The sequence below is a fragment of the Danio rerio genome, chromosome 10 (assembly GCF_052040795.2).
Source record: "Danio rerio strain M-AB ecotype USA chromosome 10, GRCz13ab, whole genome shotgun sequence".
NCBI classification, from domain to species: Eukaryota; Metazoa; Chordata; class Actinopteri; order Cypriniformes; family Danionidae; genus Danio; species Danio rerio.
The window spans coordinates 3,105,925-3,131,026 of record NC_141030.1 but is presented as its reverse complement, the minus strand read 5'-3'; the positions used below and the strand labels follow the sequence as shown (position 1 = coordinate 3,131,026).

Sequence of the window (25,102 nt, the reverse complement as noted above, 5' to 3'; positions counted from 1 at the left end):
ATAACTGAGGACGTGCTGGGGGAGGGAGGGAGGGAGGTGACGCGGACGCTGCCCTCTCTATTCTGCGGCCCTATATAACTGAGGACATGCGGGTGCTGGGGGAGGGAGGGAGGTGTCGTGGATGCTGCCCTCTCTATTCTGCTGCCCTATGCGTGGATATAACTGAGGACGCGTGGGTGCTGAAGGAGGGAGGGAGGTGTCGTGGATGCTGCCCTCGCTATTCTGCCGCCCTATGCGCGGATATAACTGAGGACGAGCGGGTGCTGAGGGAGGGAGGTGTCGCGGACGCTGCCCTCTCTATTCTGCGGCCCTATATAACTGAGTACGTGCGGGTGCTGGGGGAGGGAGGGAAGTGTCATGGATGCTGCCCTTGCTATTCTGCCGCCCTATGCGCGGATATAACTGAGGACGAGCGGGTACTGAGGGAGGGAGGTATCGCGGACGCTGCCCTCGCTTTTCTGCCGCCCTATATAACTGAGGACGTGCGGGTGCTGGGGGAGGGAGGGAGGCAGGGAGGTGTCGCGGACGCTGCCCTCTCTATTCTGCGGCCCTATATAACTGAGGATGTGCTGGGGGAGGGAGGGAGTGAGGTGTCGCGGCCGCAGCCCTCTCTATTCTGCCGCCCTATGCGCGAATATAACTAAGGGTGCGAGGGTGCTGAGGGATGGAGGGAGGTGTCGCGGATGCTGCCCTCTCTATTCTGCCGCCCTAATTGCGAATATAACTGAGGACGCGCGGGTGCTGAGGGAGGGAGGTGTCTCGGACGCTGCCCTCTCTATTCTGCCGGACGCAATATATCTGAGGACGCGGGTGGTGAAGGAGGTGTCGTGGACATAACTGAGGACGCGGGTACGCGGGTGGTAAGGGAGGTGTCGCGGACGCTGCCCTCTCTATACTGCTGCCCCAGGCAGCCACCTAGGTCACCTCTATGGACGCGCCGGCCCTGCCTCCAGAAATCATGTTAAGGGATGATCTGAAATATTCAACTATGCTAGTATAAAGAGTCTTTCCACACTAAAATCCAAAATTTTCTTTGTGTTTTTTTCCACATTCATTTCCAAAACATTTGTCCCGTACACAAACCTTTCACACTGAGTCCAATTAAACGTTTTCATTTTACAAAATTCTGCACAGAAATAGCAAAGTAGATTCACAATTTCTTTCCAGTTATCATCACTTACTGCCCACAACTGGTTTCCAGCTGGCGCGGTTGATGATGCCCTGTCCGCCGGTGATGTCATCGGTATGGCAGGACCCGCGGTGGTTTTCCGTCAAGGTGAGGTGACTGTGTGCATACGTCGTGGCGAGCCACCGGAACAGGTTTTCATCCGCTGTTTCGCGGAGAGCGCCTTCGTTCTGCCGCTGAATCCGAGCCCAGGTCTCCTCGTTCATGTTGTGGTACTCCTGCACCGGCTGACCGACCCGTCCGTCCGTGCTCGTGGCCCGCGGTGGACGTTGCATGTCGAATGGGTACGCCACCAGCTTCTCTCCGCCCTGCAGATTCGCGCCTAAAACAAACGGCGTCCTCTCCATCCAGCTGATGATGGCTTTAGTTTCAGTCGCCACCTGAGGACAGATATGTTTCAGAAATTAAACACTGATAGATAAAAGTATGGAGGATTTTCTGTGACTACAAGCAAATTGTTCATACATGAAGAAGTCATGCATGTCTACTAAACAGGAAATAGCCTACGACATTTCCAAGATATCAGCTTTGGTTTATTTTCCTGATACTTTGGCCTTTATTTTGTTGCAAATTCAGCTTTGCTTAAGGTGAAAATACATACAAACACAGAACCAAAAAATGTAGATCCAGTAAAACATCCTGAAGACAGAATGAACGTGTCCACATGGACTCTTCAGCTTGACTCACAGAGCCATTGAGAAAGTTCTCAGGGATGGGAATGTGGTGATTGGGAACGATCCGCGGCACCCATCCTCTGTCCTCCGCACCCCACAGAACACTGTTCAGGTCTGGGAAATTCTGGAAAATGTCGTACCCCTCCTCTGTCCAGTGTCCCAAAGCCCAGTTTCCCATCTCAGATCCCTGAACAACCAGATAAAATCAGATCAATTATGAATCAGGCGATGAAACAGAATAGAGAACGGATTATTCAACAGAGACTCACTGGAAATACCTGCTTCTATTCAGTTTTTCTTGATTGATTAATTCATTTTGAATGAATCTTTAATGTGACTCAGGAATGATCAGTCATCAGAGAGAGTGATTTGTTCATTCGCGCATGGTTCGTTCACATGTGAAAGACATGACCCAATCATATGCAGTCATTCATTCATTTTCTTTTCGGCTTAGTCCCTTTATTAATCTGGGGTCGCCACAGCGTAATGAACCGCCAACTTATCCAGAATATGTTTGATGCAGTGAATTCCCTTCCAGCTGCAACCCAGTACTGGGAAACATGCAGTCAGAGCCAGAAAAAGATTTGATCCTGAGTCATTCTTCTCTTTACGCGATGAACGAGCGACTCAAAAACTCGAAGACTGGAAAGGTGAACAAATCCTTCTGGTTTGGACAGTGTGCATTGGTTAAGCTTATACGGGACTGTGTGTGTCACTTAAACAAACGACTCAAACTTGAAGACTCATCTGAAGAGCTGAGACAGACAAAATATCCAGGTAAACATTCAATGATTATTTTATCTTTCTTATAGCATTCTAGTTATGAGCTGTTTGTTGTGTGATCAATGTTTGGGCTAGTTGTTGATGTGTTTTGAAGCAACTCGTGACATTTTAATAATATTTTGTCAAATTTAACGAAATTACTTGAAAAAACTCTGTAAAAAGATCTGAACTTCCCATTACTACAGCCTATATTTTTGTAAACATGCAAAAAACATACTTAAAATTAGTTTAACTGCAGTTTCTAAATAAAGTGAACACTAGGGGGCAGTGTGACGACAAATTTTGTTGTTTCTATTCACATTAATGACATTTACAAGTACATATTGTTGACATGGGGTGACGAGGTGGCGCAGTAGGTAGTGCTGCCGCCTCACATTAAGAAGTCGCTGGTTTGAATGAGAGTGTATGGGTGTTTCCCAGTGATGGGTTGCAGCTGGAAGGGCACTTTTCTCTTATGTTTATTTTTGGAAACATTATTGGTTGGGTTTAGGTGAGTGGTTCGCTAACCAACCCAAACTCATTCTGAAAACGTAGTCCCGCGGATGTTTCTGGAGACAGCGGAATACGTCCCGGGAGGTACGTACGGCTGCATTTATTTTTTTCAAGCGAACGCTGCGGGGCGGTGTGACGCTGTTCCCTTTCGCTCTTGCCGGCCGACCGGCCGACCGCTTACCTCCTTGTGGAGGGCTTCCCCGCTGCAACCCGTTTGTCCACTCAGCTCACCGTGTACGTCGGCAGGCTCGAGATGCAGAGAGGAGTTGACCATGGCGATCGGTTTCGAGTCCGGGGAAGAGCGGTTCCAGCAATCAGGTAAGACAAAAACAGAATCCCAAAAATTAAGTGAACGAGTTTCGTAACAGGGTGAGAACGCGGTGAAATCCGAAAACGCGGTAGAAAAAAAAATAAAATCAGGGCTTTTCTTTTTTTGGACTGCTTTTGTAAACTGTTGCTCGCATTTAAGAAAACGAGCGGGCGGGCGGGTCAATCGGTAAAATTGGTTGGATTCAGGGAAGGAGGAGGACGGGTCAGCCGATTGGCCAGTCGTGCAGTCAATCATCCGGTCAGTCGGACAGAAGCCTCTGGTGGATTCACGCGAGAACAGCGCGGGCGCGAACTGCACTCGCGGATTCGCGAAAACAAAAACTGCAGCTGTACGTACCCGCCGGGACGTATTCCGCAGTCTCCAGAAACGTCCGCGGGACTACGTTTCCACAATGAGCCTGTGTTGTCGCTAACTGATCTCTACAACAAGCTACGCCTTCTCATGGCTGTGTACATGAAGGATGTTTATCTAAAATGCACAATCAAAAAAATTACTGCTTGTTTAAACTACTTTTTAAAAATAATTTGAAGCAACTGCTTAAGGCTTTTTGGCGACAACTCAATCGATTGAACATAAAACAATGATGTTAACTTGACTGATTTGTGATGGGACAGCATGTAAGAGTTGAGTGGAACCCAGCGTTTTATGCAGTGTACAACAAAACGTACCCTAATTAAAGTTCGTCAGATTACGCAAAAATGTAGCGCCCTCTAGTGGATTTGTCATCTGAAATGTGCAATAATCTGGAGCAACACGTTTCGCAAAAATGTAGGCTGAACATGTATTTCCACTGAGCCTTAGTTGGTATTATTGGTCTGAAAGTTTGTCGTACCATCTCGTATGCCAGCTCATAGGCGTCAGGGTTTAGCGATGGCACCAGATGAATTCGCACCGTTTCCACCAGGCGGTGCACTCTCGGGTTGTCGTCATTGTATTCTTTGCAGATGAACTGCATGAGGAGCAGCAGAAGCTCCCGGCCCAGCACCTCGTTCCCATGAAGCCCTGCCGTGTACCTGAATTCTGGTTCACCTTTTAAAACCAGGAGAGATTTCTGAATATGTTGAAGTCAGAATTATTAGCTCCCCTTTGATTTGTTTTTTCTTTTTTAAATATTTCCCAAATGATGTTTAACAGGGCAAGGAAATTTTCACAGTATTTCTGTCTTATTTGTTTTATTTCAGCTAGAATAAAAGCAGTTTTTAATTTTTTTTAAAAGCCATTTTAAGGTCAAAATTATTAGCCAAATTGTAGTCTACCTGGCTCGTGTTCTCCAGGGTTGTCTGAGATCTCCATGGCGTACATCTTCAGCCCTTGAAAGCTTTTCCCGATGTTATAAATTCTGGTGATATTAGGGCATTCCTCATTGATCACCTTCATCATCTGGTTATACGCACACACAAACATGAAAACTCTTCAATTTAACAGCAAAAAAATTAACAAAGTTGAGTCCAAATGTGATGCTGGATGTGTTGTGATGCCATTTTTACCGCAGCAGCTTTAGAGAATACCTGCAAACTCTCACCTGTCTCATCTCTTTATAGTTGTGATGCCTGTAATCCAGATCATCTGTTGGTGGAACGTCATTCTCAGTTGCATAACTAGCTGTAAAGGAGACTCATATGAGCTATAATGAGACTTATGTGGCAAAATATTATTACAAAGTGCTTCACTGTTAACATTTCAAAATCAACTTTAAATCAATTACAGCAAAAATACTGTAATACACTTACAGCACCATTTATTTTGTATTACGTATTTACAGTATTGTATATCTTTACTGTAAAATATACAGTGATTTTTTATATATACAGTCATTGCAACTTTAAAATACAGTAACGTACCGCATTAGTGTCCTACAGTAAAATACAGTTCATATTACAGTTAAATACGGTGTAATTTACAAAAATCGTCAACAGTGTATTGTCACCCTCAAAATTAAAATTACACTTGAAAATTAGGAGATAAATGCATATTATACATATTTTGTCAATGTTTTTTAAAAATCTAACATCACTAATATCAGACGCCAACAATTAAGGCGTTACAAAATAAGAAATAAAATAGTTTTTCATTATTTGACTTGTATTTGGAGGTTTATTTCTGCCAAACACACTCAAAACAAACAGAATTATTTAATTATTAAATAATCATAATTATAAGATTTAAAAAAAAAAACAATAATTTTATTTAAAAGAGATAAGGTCTCGTTTTTGAGACATAAAATTTGTCTAAATTATGATAATTTGGGTTCAGTTATATCTAACTTTGAATAAGTTGAAATAATGAGAATAAAAAGCTGCATATTGACATATTCAATTGTCATTTTCATGATGTAAATAGTTAGAATTATGAAATAAATAATTTCTAGATGTCAAAGTTATACGACAATATGAATACTTATGTAGTAATCAAAATTATGGCATGCATTGAATGTCATAATGACATAAAAAGTCAGAATTCAGTTAAAAAATCATTACGAAAATTGGGGGTAATCTCAAGATTATGAAATAAAAAATTTAAAGTATAAGAAAAGTTGAAATGATGTGATCACAAAGTCTCAAATTGACTTATTAATATGAGATTAAAGGATAATGAAAACAAAAATCAAGGTCAAAATTATGACATGCATAAATTGTTGAAACTTATGTGACTGGATTGAGATTAAAAGCCAAAATAGACTTTAAATATCCTAAATATGAAGTCTAAATTGTGAGAACAAATTTTAATGAAGGTCTAAATTTTGGTTTAAACGTTTGTTATTTTACCTTTTTATGACTTTAAGGTTAAATTTATGACCTAATATGACCTTTATGACCTAATAGTGACATTATAAAGTGACATATCATTATAAAGATTTTACGTGATTATCTATAATTGTCAGAATTTAGATTATTGTCATTGTGACTTATCATGTTTCTTTAGTTTTCTTTTATTTTCAATATTGAAATGACAAAAAAGCAGACAGCTTTAGTGAGTCAATATCATGTACTGTAACAAATATCATGTCATATGAATAGGTCGTATAAAATAATATAATAATGATAAATCTGTGCGACTCTGCAATGCTTACTGGGTAACTGGCAGCCGAGTACCTCCAGCCTCATGCACAGACTCCCGTTCCAGCTCTGCGGCAGCACACGGATGTACCGCGCAACCACCGGATACGAGAACTCCGTCATTACTGGAGTGTCTTTATCCACATTCCCATAAAAGAGCTGCAGGAGAATTTAAAGCAAGTCAGAATCTCATTATTGCACGTTTTACTGCATGCATGTACAGTTAAATTATTCGCCTTCCTCTATATTTTTTACCCAATTTCTGTTAAACAGAGATTTTTTTCCAGAAGATTTCTAAATATAATAGTTTTAATTTCTCATTTCTAATTACTAGTATTCGGCTTAAAGTGAAATCTCAAGAGTTCACATTTAACTGATGATCTATCAAAAGCTTGTTTGGCATGCTGTCCTGGGAGAGAGCCCTGAGCACAAGGGATCCTCGAGCCTGGGGCTTCCTCCCGTTCGCAGAGCGAGAGGAGAGCTTGAGCTCGGTGGATCTCAGAACTCCCCGGCTGCAGTAGCTAAGGAAACACGTGAGAAAAAAAGGGGCTAGACTGGAGAACCCGGGAAAAAACCACACGCACAAGAGGAGAATATACAAACTCCTCACAGAAACAACCGGCCTGGCAGGACCAGAGCAGGTGGTGTTCTTGCTGTGGGGCTAACAGTGCTAATCACTGGGCCGCCATGCCGCCCGATCTATGGTAAAGGAGGAGAATGGGGAGGAAGGTTTTTTTATCCAAACAATGATAAAGTGGACTGAAGACTGTGGGTATTTATAGTAGCTTAGGATTCATATGATTGGAAGGTAATGATTAGCTAATACGAGACCGGCTGTGATAAATCATAAGCACGCGATCCTCTCGAAATTAGTTTAGAAATAAACTTCACTTAAGTCTTAAAGGCTTAACTAGAGTCATTAGGCAAGTTAGGGTAATCAGGCAAGTGGTTTGTTCTGTAGACTATTGAAAAAAATTGCTTAAGGGGGCTAATAATATTGACCTTAAAATGAATAAAAAAAAATAAAAACTGCTTTTATTCTAGCCGAAATAAAACAAATAAGACTTTCTCCAGGAGAAAAAATATCATAGGTAACACTGAAAAAATTCAGCTCTGTTAAACATCATTTGGGAAATATTTAAAACAGAAATTAAATTCACAGGAGGGTGAATAATTCTGAGTACATGATGGATATACAATTATTAGCTTTCCTGTTACATTTGAATTGTTTTTTAAGTATTACCCAAGTGCTGTTTAATGTGCCTGTTGTATTTTTGTTTTATCTCCAGGGTCACTTTTAGCATAGCTTAGCATAAGTAATTAAATCAGATTAGACCATTAGCATCTGGATCATAAATGACCGAAGAGTTTCGATAATTTTCCTATTTAAAGCTCGACTCTTCTGTAGTGACATTGTGCACTAAAACTGATTAATACAAAATGATAATATTACGCCGCTCTTAAAAATAGAAATTGAAAATGACATTTTTTAAAGTTTTAGCACATAAAGTAAGTACAGAAAAGTTCAGCTTTATATATTGGATTATCAAAACTCAATTATCAGTTATCTCAATTAAATATCTGCTATGATCACCAGCTGCAGATTGCTGGTAAACATGCAGATCACTATAAGGACTACAAATGCGCTGGTATATGGACTACAGGTTAAAGTCGTGCACCACACACACTCACACCAGTTCCTGATCCTGACTAATTGCAAACAGACAGCCGGAGGATTGTCAAAGACTGATTACAAGGAGTTTAACGTGCACACACACCTGTGCTGAGTCTTGTTATACTGTCACTGTGAACATTATGACATGCCTGCCTTTTGACCATTCGCCTGTGTATTGACCACGACTCTGGACTGCCCATATACATCTGTTTGCTCCTGGGTTGACTGTTGCTTGCCTGACCATTTTCCGTTTGGATCGGCATTTCCTTGTTAGTGTCCCCCTTCACATTACAATATCTCTCAAATCAATTATCGAAACTCTTTGATTATTTTTGAGTGAGATGCTAATGGTCTAATCCGAATCAATGATCTATGCTAAGTTAAGTTAAAAGTGCTCCCGCCAGGCCCGGAGATCGGTTTGATGGATTAAAAAAATGGTAAAACCCAACTGTTCAACTCTTTGGGTAAGGGATTCATCAGAATAAACAGCAAAAATCAGCCCAAGCCACTTGAAAATTGTGGAAATAATATTAAAAAGCTGTTATTGACTATTCCTTAAAACTGTGCCAACGCATTTTGGCAAACAACTGCGTTCATCAGGGTAACACTTTGAGCTGAATATTATTTAATTTCAATTCAATTCATGTTTATTTGTATAGCGCTTTTACAATGTAAATTGTGTCAAAGCAGCTTTACATAGAAGTTGTAATAAACTGAAACCATGTCCGTCCAGTTTTCAGAGCTGAAGTTCAGTTTAGTTCACTTCAGTATAGTTTAATTTTCACTGCTGAAAGTCCGAACAGTGACGAGCAAATCCATCCATGCGCAGCTCCACAAATCCCAAAGCATGAAAGCCAGTGGCGACAGCGGCGAGGAACAAACTCAGTTCCTTAAAAACTACCACTAGTAGAATACTAGCACCTAGCAAAATAACTAGTAAGATGTTAAGTACAGTCGCCATGGCAAAGCCAACTTCTCTTTGTTAAACAGCACTTGGGAAATATTTTAAATAACAAAAATGTGAAAAGTAGGTTGTATAATGTACTGACCCACTCAGCATAACCATCATGAAGAACCGTCCATTCACGACTGTCGTTACTGAAGGCCACGAAAAATGAGGACACAAAGTCATTGCTGGAAGAAAGGAAGAGCTGAGGTTACAGGCGGCCCCTTGTCTCAGTGCTGTCCATGACAGCCTGTCTTAACTACACGCGGTATGGCACGTAACATACGACAAAAGGTATCCTTTCCATGTTAAAAGAAGCTTTTGTCCAAACCATCTGCGACAGCAAAGTGCAAAACGGCTATTTTAGGAACGCTTTATGTTGCGGGAAAAGAACAAACAGCATAAACTACTATGATATTGATCACTTCAGGTACAGATTATGTGCTTTATTCAGTGTTAAACGCTGAAAATGTGAGCTTAAATACCAGGAAACCTGACATTTATTGCCATACTACTGAAAGCAGCAGCACATTCACCTCAGATCTTGAATATTAAAAACCTATAGTTTGAAAATGAAAGTCAAAATTGTTTAGTGCCAACCAACATCAGTCACTCAGTAGCCTATTAATAATGCTAAAGAGGTTTAATATGTATTGATTAGTTTAAAAGACTGTAACACTTCATTGGGAGTGCAGTGGCTGCTATGCGTCAACTTTCGCTTTTAGATTTAAAGGGCTAGCGTTGCACCAGACCCCCGTAAGTGGTTTCGTTTGAAAGTGTAGAATCTATATTTTATGCACATATGCATCACTTTGGTTTTTATTCTACTGTATAAAAGTTATTTACACTTAAATACACAGTATTTTGTTTACCCGAGCTGGGTATTTTACACTGGTTCATTTTCATATTTTTTTATATGACACATGTACAAGTTATAGCTCAAATGAAAGCTCTTGCCGGTGCTCATACAGGTCTAGTATTCTTTTTACTGAATTATATTCATATGCCAAACAGTTGTTGAATGAATCGCGGTGTTTACATGGCGCAGAAGTGAAAACAATACATTTATGATCAATAAGCAGCCCCAGATAGCACAGACAGCTGTCATCTCTTACCTTATGCTGTGCGCTTCAGGGCTATTCTCCTCTGTTTTTGAGGTGGTGTGCATAAGTAATCCTTTTATATGTCTGATGTGGTCCAAACACAGTGAATTATGTTTGATCAAACAAAAGAATAGTGAAATATGAAAACAATGATCGCTCCCTGTGGCTTGTACAGCACCTCTCATCAGTTGGAATACAATAACTTTAGCATAGATTATGGTGGAGACATTTCTCTTTTTTCCTATGATTACAGACATGTGCAGGAACCACCAACATTAATTACAGCACGCTAAACCACACACAACCTAAAAGGTACACTTTCAAATTAGAGTTTATAAAAAATAATAATACAAAAAGCGCCTCCTTTTTAGGTGTTTATTATAACACAGACGACATATACAGTTATTTTAAACACTTTCAATAGTGTTTTATGAAAATTCAAAGGGTTTTCTTTAAAATGATACCACATTTTTGCATTTACACCTCTGCATGTGGATTTGGGAAGCTTTTAAATTTGGGTAGACAAAATCCAGGCGGAAATCCCCAAATAGCAGCAGAGTTTAAGTGGTTAAATGTTTCTGTCATGTCGTGTCACTTTTGGTGCAGAGAGACAAATTGCTTGTTGATGTTATCTTGTTGCATCGTGTGTTGTTATAAAACGACGTGAGTGTTTTGATGGTTGACTTACTTTGACTCTGAGTTTCTGCCCTGTGTGATTACACCGGTAAACTCCACCTCTCGTCGGCCGTCCACCTGAAACCAGTGCTCCTTCTCCTCCGTATCAGCGCACCACGCTCCACCGTAAACATCCTCCTCATCAGCCGAATTCTGCAAAACAGATGTTTACTTTAAGATTCCTGTTTCTGTCCATGTTGAACCATACTTATAATTTTTAAAAATCCTTAAAATAAGGAACAAAACTTTGCAAAATGCTGTAAGTGCACCAAAATATGTGCATTTATTTTTATAAACACATATTAGTACACATAACGGGGACCTATTATGCAAAGATCGCTTGTATAAGGGGTTTAAACACAGTTGTGTGGCAGCAGTCTGTGATTATAACCACCTCATAATGGTAAAAATTAATTACTTCCATTTTTTATTATCACACTTGAAAAAAACAGCCTGGAGAAACACTTTGATTGGCATTCACTCTTTGTACGTGTCAACAGAGGAGGAAAGCCCCGCCCACTAGTGACCATCTCTCCCTCATTAGCATAGACAGCCCTGAGAGAGAAGCAGCCGTCCACCACAAGAGCTTTGACCTAATGAACACTAAAATCTAAGTCGGTGACTAAGAGGATTATCAATGTCCAGTTTTAGGAAGCACAAATGAACACTAGATTGTCTAGACACTTTGGGCCCTATCATACACCCGGCGCAGTGTGGCGCAAGGCGTGGCGCAGTAGTCTTTTGGTAGTTTCAGCTTGGCGCAAGAGTGGTTTTGAGGCGTTGCGCTACGCTGTTTAAATAGCAAATGCATTAGCGCTCATTTGTGCGTCCATAGGCGTTCTGCTCTAAAAAGGAAGGCGTTCTGAGGCGGACCGCTGACGCGTCGCTATTTTGAGAAACTATAATAGATTTTCATTAGACCAAAACAAACCCGGTCTAAACTCCAGCGCAGAGTTGCGCCTCGCTTACACACTGCTTAATACACACAAGAGAGCAATAGGCAAATATCTTTACATATGAAAACATTTAAATATTAAGGATATATATAGGATATAATAAGAATAGATATAGAATATAAATATAAAGGATTAAAATATTACAAAACATATTATTTTCTAGCCGACATAAATATGAAAAATCACTGCTTTTATGTCTTCTTCATCTCGGGAGGCTTTTTCAGTTCATTCATAACAATTTGCTTTTGTGTAATGTTATTATTATTAGCAGTATTTTTTATTATATCCATATTTATATTTGTTTTATTAAAAACAAGCTTAGATTTGCCCACCTGTCAGGTTTTAGACCATATGGGGCACAGCATGTGTTTTAGGATATAACTCAGGTTTTTGAGCACATTTTGTTTTTATTATTCATTTATTCGTTTGCTGGAAATTAGAACTGAATTTAGAAATAGTTTTGAAATGAATATTTGCGCTTAGCAAACTAAATTATTTATTTATAGACTATTTGATGTCTGTGTGTAAAGGTTTCCCTATCCAAGAGCGAAAGTGAAAGTAGATCCATTATCTCTCATTCTCACGCAGTAGATGCTCTGTTTAACAGTTTTCTGTAAAAAAACACTGTGAACTGTTTGCTTGTGAAATGCTATTTTTTTCCACTTAGACTTTGCGTCCTGTAAATAGCGAATGCGCTCTTGGCGCGACGCAGCTGACTCTTAAAGGGAATGGTACATGAGACTCTAATTGGTTAATTCTCAAAACACACCTATAACTCGTTAAGAAAATAAACTCAACCCTTTTAGACCACGCACCACAGTGCAAGGCAGATTTCCCGTCCTTAAATTAGCAAAAACGCGTCCTGACACACCCTGAAAGAGTTTGCGCCCTGCGTTTTGCGCTCTGCGCATGGACCGTCAAAATAGAGCCCTTTCAGTTTTTCCCAAAGATAAGTCCTGTTTTGGATCTCACTCTGGTGACGCATGGGCGTTTGTAGCTTGATTGTATGAACCTGCATGTTGAGCCGTCCTCTCAGAGCTGAATAACCAAGATTAGATGAAGAAGACGCCAGAATCTGATCATCCTCCACTCGATGGGACTCCAGTCCAAGAGGAGGACACTCTGAAAGACGAGAAACACATTTGAATGCACTTAAAGGGACGGCTCACCCTAAAATAAAGGAACATTTCCTGATCATTCATGTAGTTTCAATGAAGTTTCTCCTTTCTGCTGAACACAAAAGAAGTTATTCTGAAGGCTGAATTTTTGGGTGAACCATTCTAATAAAGGGCACCTATCAAGCAAAATCAACCTCTGGAAGTTTGAGCAGACGTGTGTGTAGTGTAGTGTGTAAACGCAGCCACATTAGAGTGGTATAAACACATCAAGTCCTTTTTAAAAATATATATTGTTAAGTCTAGATACAAATCCCATTGATTTTGAGGCCCACCGCAACATGACATAGTGGTGTGGTTTTCTCCATCCACCGATATTGACAGGGGCATATACGCTCATTTCACGCGGCCGCCAAAGCGAGGCTGCGGTGGGAAGAAACCTGAAAGTATTGGACCAGCACTGTAAACATTGCAGTAACATGCTGTGGACCAGGGGTGTCCAAACTAAATTAGTTTTGTGGCGGCCCGCGAGGCTTTTTATAAATATTAATAGAATCTGGCCCACTATACAAAAATGAACGTAATTTAATAAATAACCACCGGGTTTCGCTATGACATGCCTTCAATTAGGCAGCAGTTCGCACCGCACCGAACAAACAGAAGGAAACATAATTGATAAACACGTTTTGGAAAGCCATGGCACAACCAAGAAAAAGAAAAATCAACAGTGAGAGCAGGAAATTTGAGTCACGTTGGGGCAAAGAATATTTGTCTGTTTAATTTGCCAGGAATCAGTTGCAGTAATGAAGGAATATAATATTAAAAGACATTATGAAACAAAGCATCAGGCCTTCAGCTCTTACACTGGTGCCGAACGAGATCAAAAAGTAAAACAATTAGCAGCTGCCCTGTCAGCTCAACAACAGCAGTTTTTTCATGCTAATAAAGTGCAAGAAAATTCTACCCTGGCTAGTTATGCACAGGAAACCCTTCACTGAAGGAGAATTTATATAGGAGTGTCTGATGAGTGTTGCAACTGTAATTTGCCCAGAGAAGATTCAAGGTTTTAAAAACGTAAGTTTTTCTAGAAACACAGTTGAAATAATTAAAATAATTCCATAATACACACACACACACACACACACACACACACACACACACACACACATATATATATATATATATATATATATATATATATATATATATATATATGCGTGTCTGTGTGATGTATGTAAAATTTGGCCCGGGACAACGTTTTTTTTTTTTTTGCATCTGGCCCTCGGCCCAAAAAGTTTGGACACCCCTGCTGCGGACTATAAACCTCCTGCTGTTGCCGAGATTTCAAAATGCAGAAATGGCAGCCTGATTTCACGAGAAAACGTAAGTATTTTACGTTTTGCCAGTTTAGTGGCTAATTCAGTCGAGTTCAGTCGTACGAAATTGTACGATTTTAAAAAGGAGGTGTGGCACCTAACCCCACCCCTAAACTCAACCGTCTTTGGGGGATGAGCAAATCGTACTAAAATGTACAAATTAGATCATACGAATTCGTACGAATTAGCCACTTAATGAAAAAGTTACAAATTGCCGTGAGATTGCGTTGGAAATGGTGTAAACATCACTTTAATATCATTCAGATAAGATCAGGCTTTAGCAAAGGCAAAGAAAAGTAATGCAGTAACATAACGCATTTACTTACCATAAAAAGTAACTATGCAATTAGTTATTTTTTTTGCGGAGTAACTCAATAACGTAATGCAGTGTCTCTTAACCACGTTTCTGGAGGACCACTAGCTCTGTACATTTTCCATGTCTCATTATCCAAACACGCCTAATTCAGATCCTCAGCTCATTAGCAGAGAATAATAGATCTGTAATGGGTGTGATAAAGAAGACATCCAAAACATGCAGTGTTGATGGTCCTCCAGGAGTTGAGAAACGTTGTCGTAATTAATAACTTTCAAAACTACCTTTCCCCAACACTGCTGAACTCCCAGAAAAGCTGTTCTGCATTTATAAACAGCCTCGTCTGAAAGGGACTGTGTGCTTCTGTCTATGGTTATGAAGTAATTTGTGGCTGTTTTCCAGAAATACTCACTCTTTGGCTCGGCATGAAGAGCCGTCTGCTTCCTCTTTTCCTCCTCCTCCTCTTCCCACATCTTCCGCAGTTTTTCTGCTGTGTACGGGAATAGACAGACAGAGCGTAATACTGAGAGACTTGTTCAAGCAGGTCATTTATTTATTTAGTTTTTTGTTTTTTTTTTTAGCATTATTCACAGTAAATCTATTTAAATATTGCCAGCACAACTAAGACTCTATGTCTTAGAGCGAAGTGTGCAAAATTATTTACCCCTCATATTTTTTAAATCAGTTTTTCAATCTCTTCTTTTTTAATGAATATCTCAAATTAGGTCAAAAATGAAAGACCTAAAAGTCCATATTTTACACACCTGGGTTGAAATAACCCAGACATTTTCAGAGTGATTATCAAGACATTCTGTGTAAATCCCTAAATCATGTTGGGTTGTACAACCCCAAGTCAGAAAAAAGGTTGGGACAGTATGGAAAATCAAATAAAAAAGACAGCAGTTCTTTCTAAATTTACTTTGACTTGTATTTCATTGCAGACAACATGACTCAGGTAAATTGTCTAAATGATGATGTGATTTGAAACAGGTGATGTCAGCAGGTGATTGTAATTATGATTTGGTACAAAAGCAGCCTCCAAGAAAGGTCTAGTCCTTTAGGAGCAAAGATGAGCCGAGGATCGCCAGTTTGCCAACAAATACAGGAGAAAATGATTGAAATGTTTAAAATCAGTGTTCCTTAAAGAAAGAGAGGAAGATATTTGGATATTTCACCTTTAACAGTGCTGAAAATCATTAAAAGATTTAAGGAATCTGGAGGAATTTCAGTGCGTAAAGAACAAGGATGCAAGTCTGAGCTGAACAACCGTGATCTCCGACCCCTCAGGAGGCGCTGTATCAAGAATCCACATTCATCTATCAGGCATATCACCACATGGGCTCAGGACTACTTTGGCAATCCTTTGCCAAAAGGAAGCCCTATGTTAACAGTGTCCAGAAGCGCCGTCAACTTCTCTGGGCTTGGAGGCATCTGAATGGACCATCACACAGTGGAAACATGTACTGTGGTCGGATAAATCAGTATTTCAGGATTTTTTTGAGGAGAAATGGATGTCATGTGCTCTGGATCACAGAAGAAACGAATCTTCCAGACTGTTACCAGCAACAAGTCCAAAAGCCAGTCTCAAATGTAACTTGCACTTCTGTGATGCACTATTAATGCTGAACAGTAGAGATTATGCAGCACAATTTGCTCCCTTCGACGCCCATGCACATTTCAACAAAACACTGCAAAACCACATTCAGCAGACATTACAAAGTCGTGGCTGCAGGAGGAAGAGGATACAGATATTGACTGGCCTGCCCGCAGTCCTGACCTGTCTACAATCGAGAATGTGTGATGCATTTTTAAGCACAAAATGCACAATGAAGACCCCTTACTGTTGCACACCTTAGAGCTGTTTGCAGGAAGACAAAATGACACCTGAAACACTTCATCACTTGGTGTCTCCAGTACCTAAATGTCTTTTAAGTGTTGTGAAAAGCAATGGCAGCATTACAAAGTGGTAAATGCTTTACTGTTATAACTTTTTCTGATTTGGGGTTGTATTTCACCTTAATCAAAACAAAGAAAATATTAAAAATGTTTTGTTTGTTTTATCAATGCAACATTATTTACATTTGCTAAAGCATATGATTAAATTAAAGGGGCAGTTCACCTAAAAATGAAAATTTACTGACATTTACACCCTCAAGTGGTTTCAAACCTTTATAAATTTCTTTATTCTGTTGAACACAACAGAAGATATTTTACAGAAAGCTGAAAACCTGTAACCATTGACTTCCTTAGTAGAAAAAACAAATACAATGGAAGTCAGTGATTACAGGTTTCCAACATTCTTCCAAATATCTTCCTTTGTGTTCAACAGAAGAAATAAACACAAACAGGTTTGAAACTAGCAAAGAGTGAGCAAATAATGAAGGAAATTTCACTTTTGGGTGAACCATCCCTTAAATTTCTGTCATTTTCTAAAACAAATATAAGCAGAAACATTTAATTTTATCCGGACCACCCGAGCGCATCAAATAAAAGCTTAACAAAAGATTCATTAGATATACAGACCCTTCTCCTCTTTGGCCTTTCTTGCTTTTTCCAGCTCTTCCTCCTGCTTTTTTGCCGCCACTGATGTTTCAGAGAGAGCAAATATACATGTTCAATACTATACAATCAAAACAGAGACAATTTATGATCCAATATTGAAGATCTTGCAAACGTACAGTCGGCATAATCATATTCCTCGTACCAAGGGGCGATTGTTCGAGGGGTGGTAGTGGCTTCCTCTAGACAGAAAAGAAGATTTGAGGATATTATGTCCCTACTAAAAAAAAACAGCTTAAACCACCCTAGGCTGGTTGGCTGGTTTTAGCTAGTCGACCAGGCTGGTTTTAGAGGGGTTTTGGCCACTTCCAGGCTGGTTTCCAGCCATTTCCAGCCTGGTCGTAGCTGGTCAGGCTAGGAGATGACTAGCTAAAACCAGTTTGACCAGCCTAGCCAGGATGGGAGCCCAGCCAAAACCAGCTATATCCAGCTTAAACCAGGCTGGTCAAGCTGGTTTTAGCTGGATTTAGCTGGTCATTTTCCAGCCAGACCAGCTAAAACCAGGCTGGAAATGGCTGGAAACCAGCCTGGAAATGGCCAAAAACCCTCTAAAGCCAGGCTGGTCCACCAGCTAAAACTAGCCAACCAGCCTAGGCTGGTTTAAGCTGGATTTTTCAGCAGTGGTGGTATAATCATTGCAGTTATTTACGTTTTGCAATCTTGCATGAACATGTTTGCATGTAAATTCAGTTTAATTTAGTCTCAAACCTCATCTTTTTTTTGAACCATACTATAGTAATGTACTTGAATTAATCTGTTGTGGTGATACGGTAGTTACGTTTTGGGTATATTATACCACAATGCATCACAGTTTAATGGAGTAAAAACTAGTATACTACAGTATTTATTACAGGTACAATAATGCTACATAATGAGGTAGCATTCATTAACAAAGTGTTGTAAATATATACTTTCCTAAAGTATGGTTCGAAACATTATAACATTTACTAATAAATACTATGAGTATAAGTGTTTTTGCCATTTGTTGATTACTCTTTCATATATATTATGCATTTCTTGCATGTTATTGCACTGGTTATTAGAATGTAAATAATCGTTATTAGCAGTTTGCTAATTACTGTTAGCATGTGTAGTAATCAGGAAGCCCCGTTTTGCTAGCACAAGTGAAACAAGCCAATATCCAAATCCCTACGATGTTCTGATGTAGAGATGTTGCTGTTGTTAAATGGTTGCTAGGTTAGTCTGTTTAGTTGCTATGAAGTCAATTGACAGCTTAAAGTCTATGATATTGCAGCATAAAGATATAATGGCAGTCTATGAGATCAGTTGCTAGGGTGCTCTAAATGGTTGCTAAGGTGTGCAGTTTTAGAATATTCCTGAAAGACCGATTGGTTGCTTGAGTTAAATGAGCCCACTCCCAAACCTCTATGGTTTTTTGAATGGGAGATTCTTCACCATTGTAAGTCAGTGGGCAAGTGTGTTTTGGTTAGAAGTGTCAGCGTATGTACTTGATTACCTGGGATTGGTAAGTATATACTCGGGTCATCGGTGGAGGACGGCTGCTTGACTTTAGGAATGAGGTCAGGCTCTTGGATTTCATCTGTCAGGTGATAAAATGTATTATTAGTAGCAGTATTAGTAGAATCTGATTATCTGTTAGGGTTAACCTAATAAAATTATCTAAAATCTAAAGAACCAATTTCCAATATGAGGGATAGTTCACCTAAAAATGAAAACGTCCTCGTTATTTACTCAAACTCAAATGGTTCTAAACATTCATGATTTTTTTTTTTTTTTTTTGAACACAAAACAAGATGTTCTGAAAACTGTTGGAAACCAGCTGCCATTGGCATCCAGTGAACAGAAGTGGATGAGTAAATGGTGGCAGTGTTGACATTTTTAGCTGAACTATCCATTCAACTATCCATATTCCTTGGGACAACTTAATTTTTTTATGTTTGATCCACATAAATTTGTTAAAAGTTAACTTAACCAACTTGTATTGGGACAACATGAATGAATTGTGTGGAACCCGGCGTTTTTTACAGTGCATTTTTTAATCCATTCAGGAGATCACCGGGTCTGGTGGGAGCACTTTGAGCTTAGCTTAGCAAAGATCATTAAATCGGATTAGACCATTAGCATCTCACTCAAAATAAAAAAGTTTGGGGACTATTTTCAGGTGCTGCGTAATATCGTTGGGTCTGCTGCTGTAAATAGGAAAATTATCAAAACTCTTTTCTTTTTTGAGCGAGATGCTAGTGGTCTAATTGGATTCAATGATGCTAAGCTAAAAGTGCTCCTGCCAGGCAAGGAGATTGCCTGAATGGATTAAAAAATGGTAAAACCGAACTGTTCAACTCTGGGGGAATTTTTAAATCAGACTATTTTCAAAAAAGTGAAGTGTTCCTTTAAGACAGAGTAATGGATGCTGCTTTAAACATACGTCGGCTGTCCCAGTTATCCGGCATATGCTCTTTGACTGATGGAGGTGTTGTGGGGTCTTTCTTGCTGTGCATGTCTGTTGGAAAGTAAATAAAAATAAATATTGTGATTAGCAATATTTTAATAGAAAACAGCCGCTTGATTTGCATAATATGCACTTTTTTTGTCCCAAGTTGCAGAAAATCAGGGATTGAATTGTTGATTCTTCCTTAATCTTTCATAATTGTTTCCACTCTTGTGTTAGTCTTGTGTTTATCATATATGGACAAACCCATTTAAATTAAAATAAAAAAAATGTTTGTCCCACTTTATACTGGGTGGCCTTAACCAATATGTACTTGGACCAAAATTATTCATTTGTTACACTGTAAAACCCAAAAAGTTAAGGTAACTCAAACCATTTAAGGAAACCGATTGCAACAAACCATTTGAGTTAAAAAAAAAGAATCCTAATGAGTCCTGTGATCTTACTCTATTTGAGTAAACGAAGCAATTTAAGCAGAGTAAAACCCAATAAATGAAAAATAAAACACAAACCAACTGAGTACTTTAAAACCCAATAAGTTAAGGCAACTCAAACCGTTTGAGGAAACCGATTGCTACAAACCATTTGAGTTAAAAGAACTAATCTATATGAGTACTGTGAACTTATTTAATGAACCTTCAACACTGAGTTCAAAACTTTTCAAATCAGTAGAATTAACTTTCAGTCAATTTTGAGTTAACTATACTCATTTCCTTTGACAAATTTGACTGTTGGGTTTTACAGTGTACTTATTGAGTAAACACATGTTTTACATTGTACCTTGATTAAATGCCTGCATGTAATAACATCTGTAATTAAACTGTTGACCATCCCTTACACCTTAACTCACCCTTAAACCAACACGTTCTCACTCCCGACTCGTCATATATTGACGCTTGGTCAGGAACCCTCGGCGTCAGTTTTGGACGCACAGGGTACCCCTTCAGGATCATATTTAGATGTGCAGGGATTCCCTATAGAATCTGTACCTGAGCCTGAGGCGTCATATGGAGACGCTCCAAGCCTTGTATAATTACCAATAGATGTCAACGCAATTTTTAAAACCTGATTTACGCCTATTATCGCAGTTTTCTTATTTTATAACCAAACCTGTCCTGAACCCTACACATATCCCACCAGAATTGCTCTGAAATACATTAAGAACACAGTAAGTACTTTGATGCAAGTACATAGTAAGTACCAAATTTTAACCCAATGGTTGGGTGTGTCCATATTTGACCCAACATTGGGTTAAAACAACCCAGCATTTTTCCTAATTTAAAACACAGATCTAGTTTAATCCTTTCTGGTGCAGCCCACTCAGTGTGTTTTATACCGGGCCGAATCTGAACATTATATGGAATTTTCCATGAAATTGCTCAACTTTCAATTTTACGCATCCCAAATTTGGGCAAAAAAATCATGTAGAGCATTCCAGAGTTAATGTAAACAATAAACAACAATAAACCCATACTGCTAGTTTGGTTTCACATCTCATTGAGTTTATATGGGATTAAAGATGAAGATTGTATTTTCTCCCAACAGTATAACCAAGATTTCTGGCTGGTGTTTCCTCCACATTCAAATCTCCTTCTGCTCTTCTTTAATGTAAATCTGTAGGAGTTTCCTGCCAGCGTTTACACTCCTCAGGGAGTCGATCTACCATTGACTTGCTCTATAATTACACCCACTCAAAGTCCAAAGTTTTGGAAATTCTGCATACTAAAATGGATCCTAATGGATTGGTTGGATTATGACTGGAGAAAGTATTCATGCGTTTCAGCTCTATCATGTATTGTGACGTAGTTGATTTTCTGTGTCGTACTGTACATGTTGTCATACCATGATCTGGGCCAATGGGTTTCTCCATTTCTGTCTCCTTTGGTGACACTGTTGGAAATATTAAGCAAAGAAAACCACATTAGCATTCCGTTTAAAGGGGACCCTTTTTACAAAATAAGTCTATTATGAGTGTGTATCTGAAGTTTCAGCTGAAAATCCCACACAAATAATGTTTTGTAAGCCCCTTTTAGGCTTTGATCCTAGTTGTGGCATTTTGGTGACTGTCGCTTTAAATTCAAATGAGATTGTGCTCTTTTCAAATGAGGGCGGAGCTACAAATGCCTGTGTGTCAGCATAGCAGCAGATTCAAAAACAAGACTAACGTCATATGCTAATGAGGGAGAGATTGTCACTAGTGGGCGGGGCTTTCCCCCTCTGATGATGCGTACAATGTGAGAATGTCAATCAAAGTGTTCCTGCAGCCGGTTTTGTGTGATTACAAAATAATAGAATTATTAAATCTTTGCCATTAATAGCTGGTTATATTCACACACTCTTGCCACACAACTGTGTTTAAACCCCTTATAAAAGTCATTTTCGCATAATAGCTCCCTAAAAACAACAATGTGCTGATAGATTGTGTATATACGTACATGTGTCCCATCCCAACTCCAGCAGCAGTTTCTCCTCCTCTTCCTCCATTGTTGGCTTTTTGGTCGGTTTAGTTTCTCTAGCTGGTGTTGTTGGCTTCGCTGCTTTCGGCTTTTTGGTGGCTTTTGGAGGCTTTGACTTCTTGGTGGCCTTTGGAGGTTTTGGTTTCTTTGTTGGTTTGGGTTTTTTTGTGGGCTTCGGTTTCTTGGCTTTGGCTTCCTTCTCTGCCGCCTTCTTAGCCTTGGCTAGACAAGAAATGAGAGAACACGGCTGACATACATGTTCTGCTTTTAAAGTATATACAGCGGGGAAAATACATATTGAACACGTCACCATTTTTCTAAAAATATATATTTCTAAAGGTGCTGTTGACTTGAAATTATCACTGGATGTTGCAAACAAATAAATCCATACAAGCAAAGCTAAACTAATTAGTTTACAAATGAAGTTCTGTGTTATGAAATGAAATGAGGCAGGGAAAAGTGTTGAACGCATGAAGAAAGGAAGGTGTAGAAATCAGTGAAAGTCCAGACAGCAGCTGAAATCTCTCAGTAGTTCTTCAGCAAGCCTCTGCCCTTCCTCAGTGTAACTGAATATCAGCTGCTTCAGTCCAACATCTACATTAGCAGGAGGATGAAGATGAAACCAGGCTGGACATTTCAGCAAGACAATGATCTAAAACACAGCCAAAGAGACTCTCAAATGCTTTCAGAGAAAGAAAATCAAGATGTAGAATGGCCCAGCCAATCACCTGATCTGAATCCTATAAAAAAATACAAAATAAGCTCGGATTTGATAGACGAGATCCACAGAACCATCAAGATCTTGACACTTTGTTGAAGTCTGTGAAAAACTCACACCTGAGCAATGCATGTGAATTCATTCTCCACATGAGAGGCGTCTCTAAGCTGCAATTACCAATGAAACCTTAATAAATAAAGTGTTAAATACATTTTAGTAGTTCAGGTCTTTCTCCTTTTTGGATGAACTATCCCTTTAAGGATGCAAAAAAAAAAAAAAAACATATCTGTCAAGTCCATTTCTGTTAAAAACTTGATGCTTTTCATAAAATCCAGAGGAAAATTTTGCTCAGACATTTTCCCGAAAGTTCCTTAGGACTGACATGCAGGAGAGATGTAACTAGCTTTTTCCTTTCTACAGACAAGGACGAAGATGTCACACTGATGTGCTGGAACGGCTCGTTTAAATGGTGGATATATGTCAAACTCTTAATTGTCTACATTTAACGAATCAAAGAGAAGCTTTTATAAACTTTTACAGCCGTCATAAACTACTGAAACCACTCTGACTGTGGAAGCGGCACTTGAAATCCTGTCAGATTAAATCCAGACTGTGGAGAACATAAATAAATCACTGTCCGGGGTGACACACACACCAAACATCTCATCAGACTTGATTTACAACCCATGCTTGTCATATAAAGAGATCTCTTTGAAATCTTTAATAATAGGAGCAATGAGATTAAATGTAAATAAACAGTGGAAACTGAGATCTTTGCTGCTTTTGCTTTATAGACACAAAAACATTTGCAGACGGTTGCAGGAAATCCATAGTTAGGAGTTAAAAGAAGCATTAAATGACCTAAATTAATAATTTCTTGTAATATGAACTGCAATAATCGCCTTATGAAATTTTTTTTTAAATAGCAGTATTCTCATGTTGCCTCTTATAGAGTTTCTGAGGAAATTTCTATCACACCTATATGTGGAGTACATTTCAGTGGACTAATGTAGAGAATAGTGAATGAGAGAATGGGGACGATTTTTGATATAGTCATCCGGGTCACGGCACCAATAACTGTTGGGAGCTCATATGCAAAGATTAGGGGAGTATTACAGAAAGTTTCTTATCTTTGGTCTTAACTTACATGTAGATTGCTAACATGTTTTCAGTCAAATACCAGCAATTTTTTATACCGACTGTAAATTCATATACTTTGCTGTTGAGCGTGTAAATGTATAAGTTCATAGTGCATAAGTGCATGTGCCATTTGGGATGCAATGGTAGTGTTGTTGTTATTGTGGCACAAGATTTTGCTGACATTTCATCAGAAAAATGTGGTTTAACTTTTCACTACAACCATGTTATGTAGAGAGTAGTTTGTGAGGGAATAGGGTCAATTTTGGATACAGCGATCCGGGTCACGGCACCAAAAACTGTAGGGAACTCATTTGCAAAGACCAGGGGGAGTATTATAGAAAGTTTCTTATCTTAAGTCATAACTTAGGGGCTGTTTACGTGATTTCAGCAAAAAATTGACAACTTTTTAATTATCTCTAAATTCATACAGTATACTATGCTGTTAAGTGTGTAGGTGTATAAGTATATAGTGCATAGTGTATAGTGTGCCATTTGGTATGCAGTGGTAGTGTTGCTGTTGCACAAGTGTTTGCTAAAGCTTTATCAACAAAGTGAGGTTTAAGTTCACATTACAACCTTGTTATGTAGAGAATAGTGAATGGGGGTATAGGTGGGATTTTAGATACAACCATCCGGGTCACGGCACCAAAAAAAAAAAACAGCTGTAAACTCATTTGCAAAGACTATGGTAGTATTATAGAAAGTTTCTTATATTTAATCTTAGAGATTGCTTACATGTTTTCAGTCAAATACCGGCAACTTTTTAACTGACACTAAATTCATATACTTTGCTGTTGAGTGTGTACGTGTATAAGTTCATAGTGCATAAGTGCATAGTGTTTACTTTGCTATTTGGGATGCAATGTGTTGTTGTTGTTGCACAAGTTTTTGCTAACACTTCATCAGAAAAATGTGGTTTAACTTCACATTCCAACCATGTTATGTAGAGAGTAGTGTATGAGGGAATAGGGTCGATTTTGGATACAGCCATCCGGGTCACGACACCAATAACTGTTGGAAACTCATATGCAAAGACCAGAGGGAGTATTACAGAAAGTTTCTTATCTTAGGTCTTAACTTGGGGACTGTTTACATGATTTCAGCCAAATGCAGCCAC

The 25,102-nt window shown here is 39.1% G+C and overlaps 1 protein-coding gene across 1 annotated transcript in view; it reads right to left on the bottom strand.

The window, feature by feature from the left end:
- aebp1a (AE binding protein 1a) overlaps window positions 1-25,102 on the bottom strand; it is a 29,505-nt gene that overhangs the window by 3,027 nt on the left and 1,376 nt on the right. Inside the window, exons 2-17 of the mRNA NM_001324409.1 lie at window positions 22,107-22,349; window positions 21,514-21,561; window positions 19,648-19,722; window positions 18,718-18,801; window positions 17,360-17,422; window positions 17,205-17,264; window positions 15,094-15,171; window positions 12,890-12,999; window positions 10,935-11,074; window positions 9,247-9,331; window positions 6,537-6,681; window positions 4,989-5,068; window positions 4,723-4,846; window positions 4,299-4,495; window positions 1,874-2,047; window positions 1,182-1,566 (exon numbers count right to left, since the gene is read on the bottom strand). Coding sequence (NP_001311338.1) covers window positions 1,182-1,566; window positions 1,874-2,047; window positions 4,299-4,495; window positions 4,723-4,846; window positions 4,989-5,068; window positions 6,537-6,681; window positions 9,247-9,331; window positions 10,935-11,074; window positions 12,890-12,999; window positions 15,094-15,171; window positions 17,205-17,264; window positions 17,360-17,422; window positions 18,718-18,801; window positions 19,648-19,722; window positions 21,514-21,561; window positions 22,107-22,349 — 2,091 coding nt within the window. The remainder of the gene's footprint in view (window positions 1-1,181; window positions 1,567-1,873; window positions 2,048-4,298; window positions 4,496-4,722; window positions 4,847-4,988; window positions 5,069-6,536; window positions 6,682-9,246; window positions 9,332-10,934; window positions 11,075-12,889; window positions 13,000-15,093; window positions 15,172-17,204; window positions 17,265-17,359; window positions 17,423-18,717; window positions 18,802-19,647; window positions 19,723-21,513; window positions 21,562-22,106; window positions 22,350-25,102) is intronic.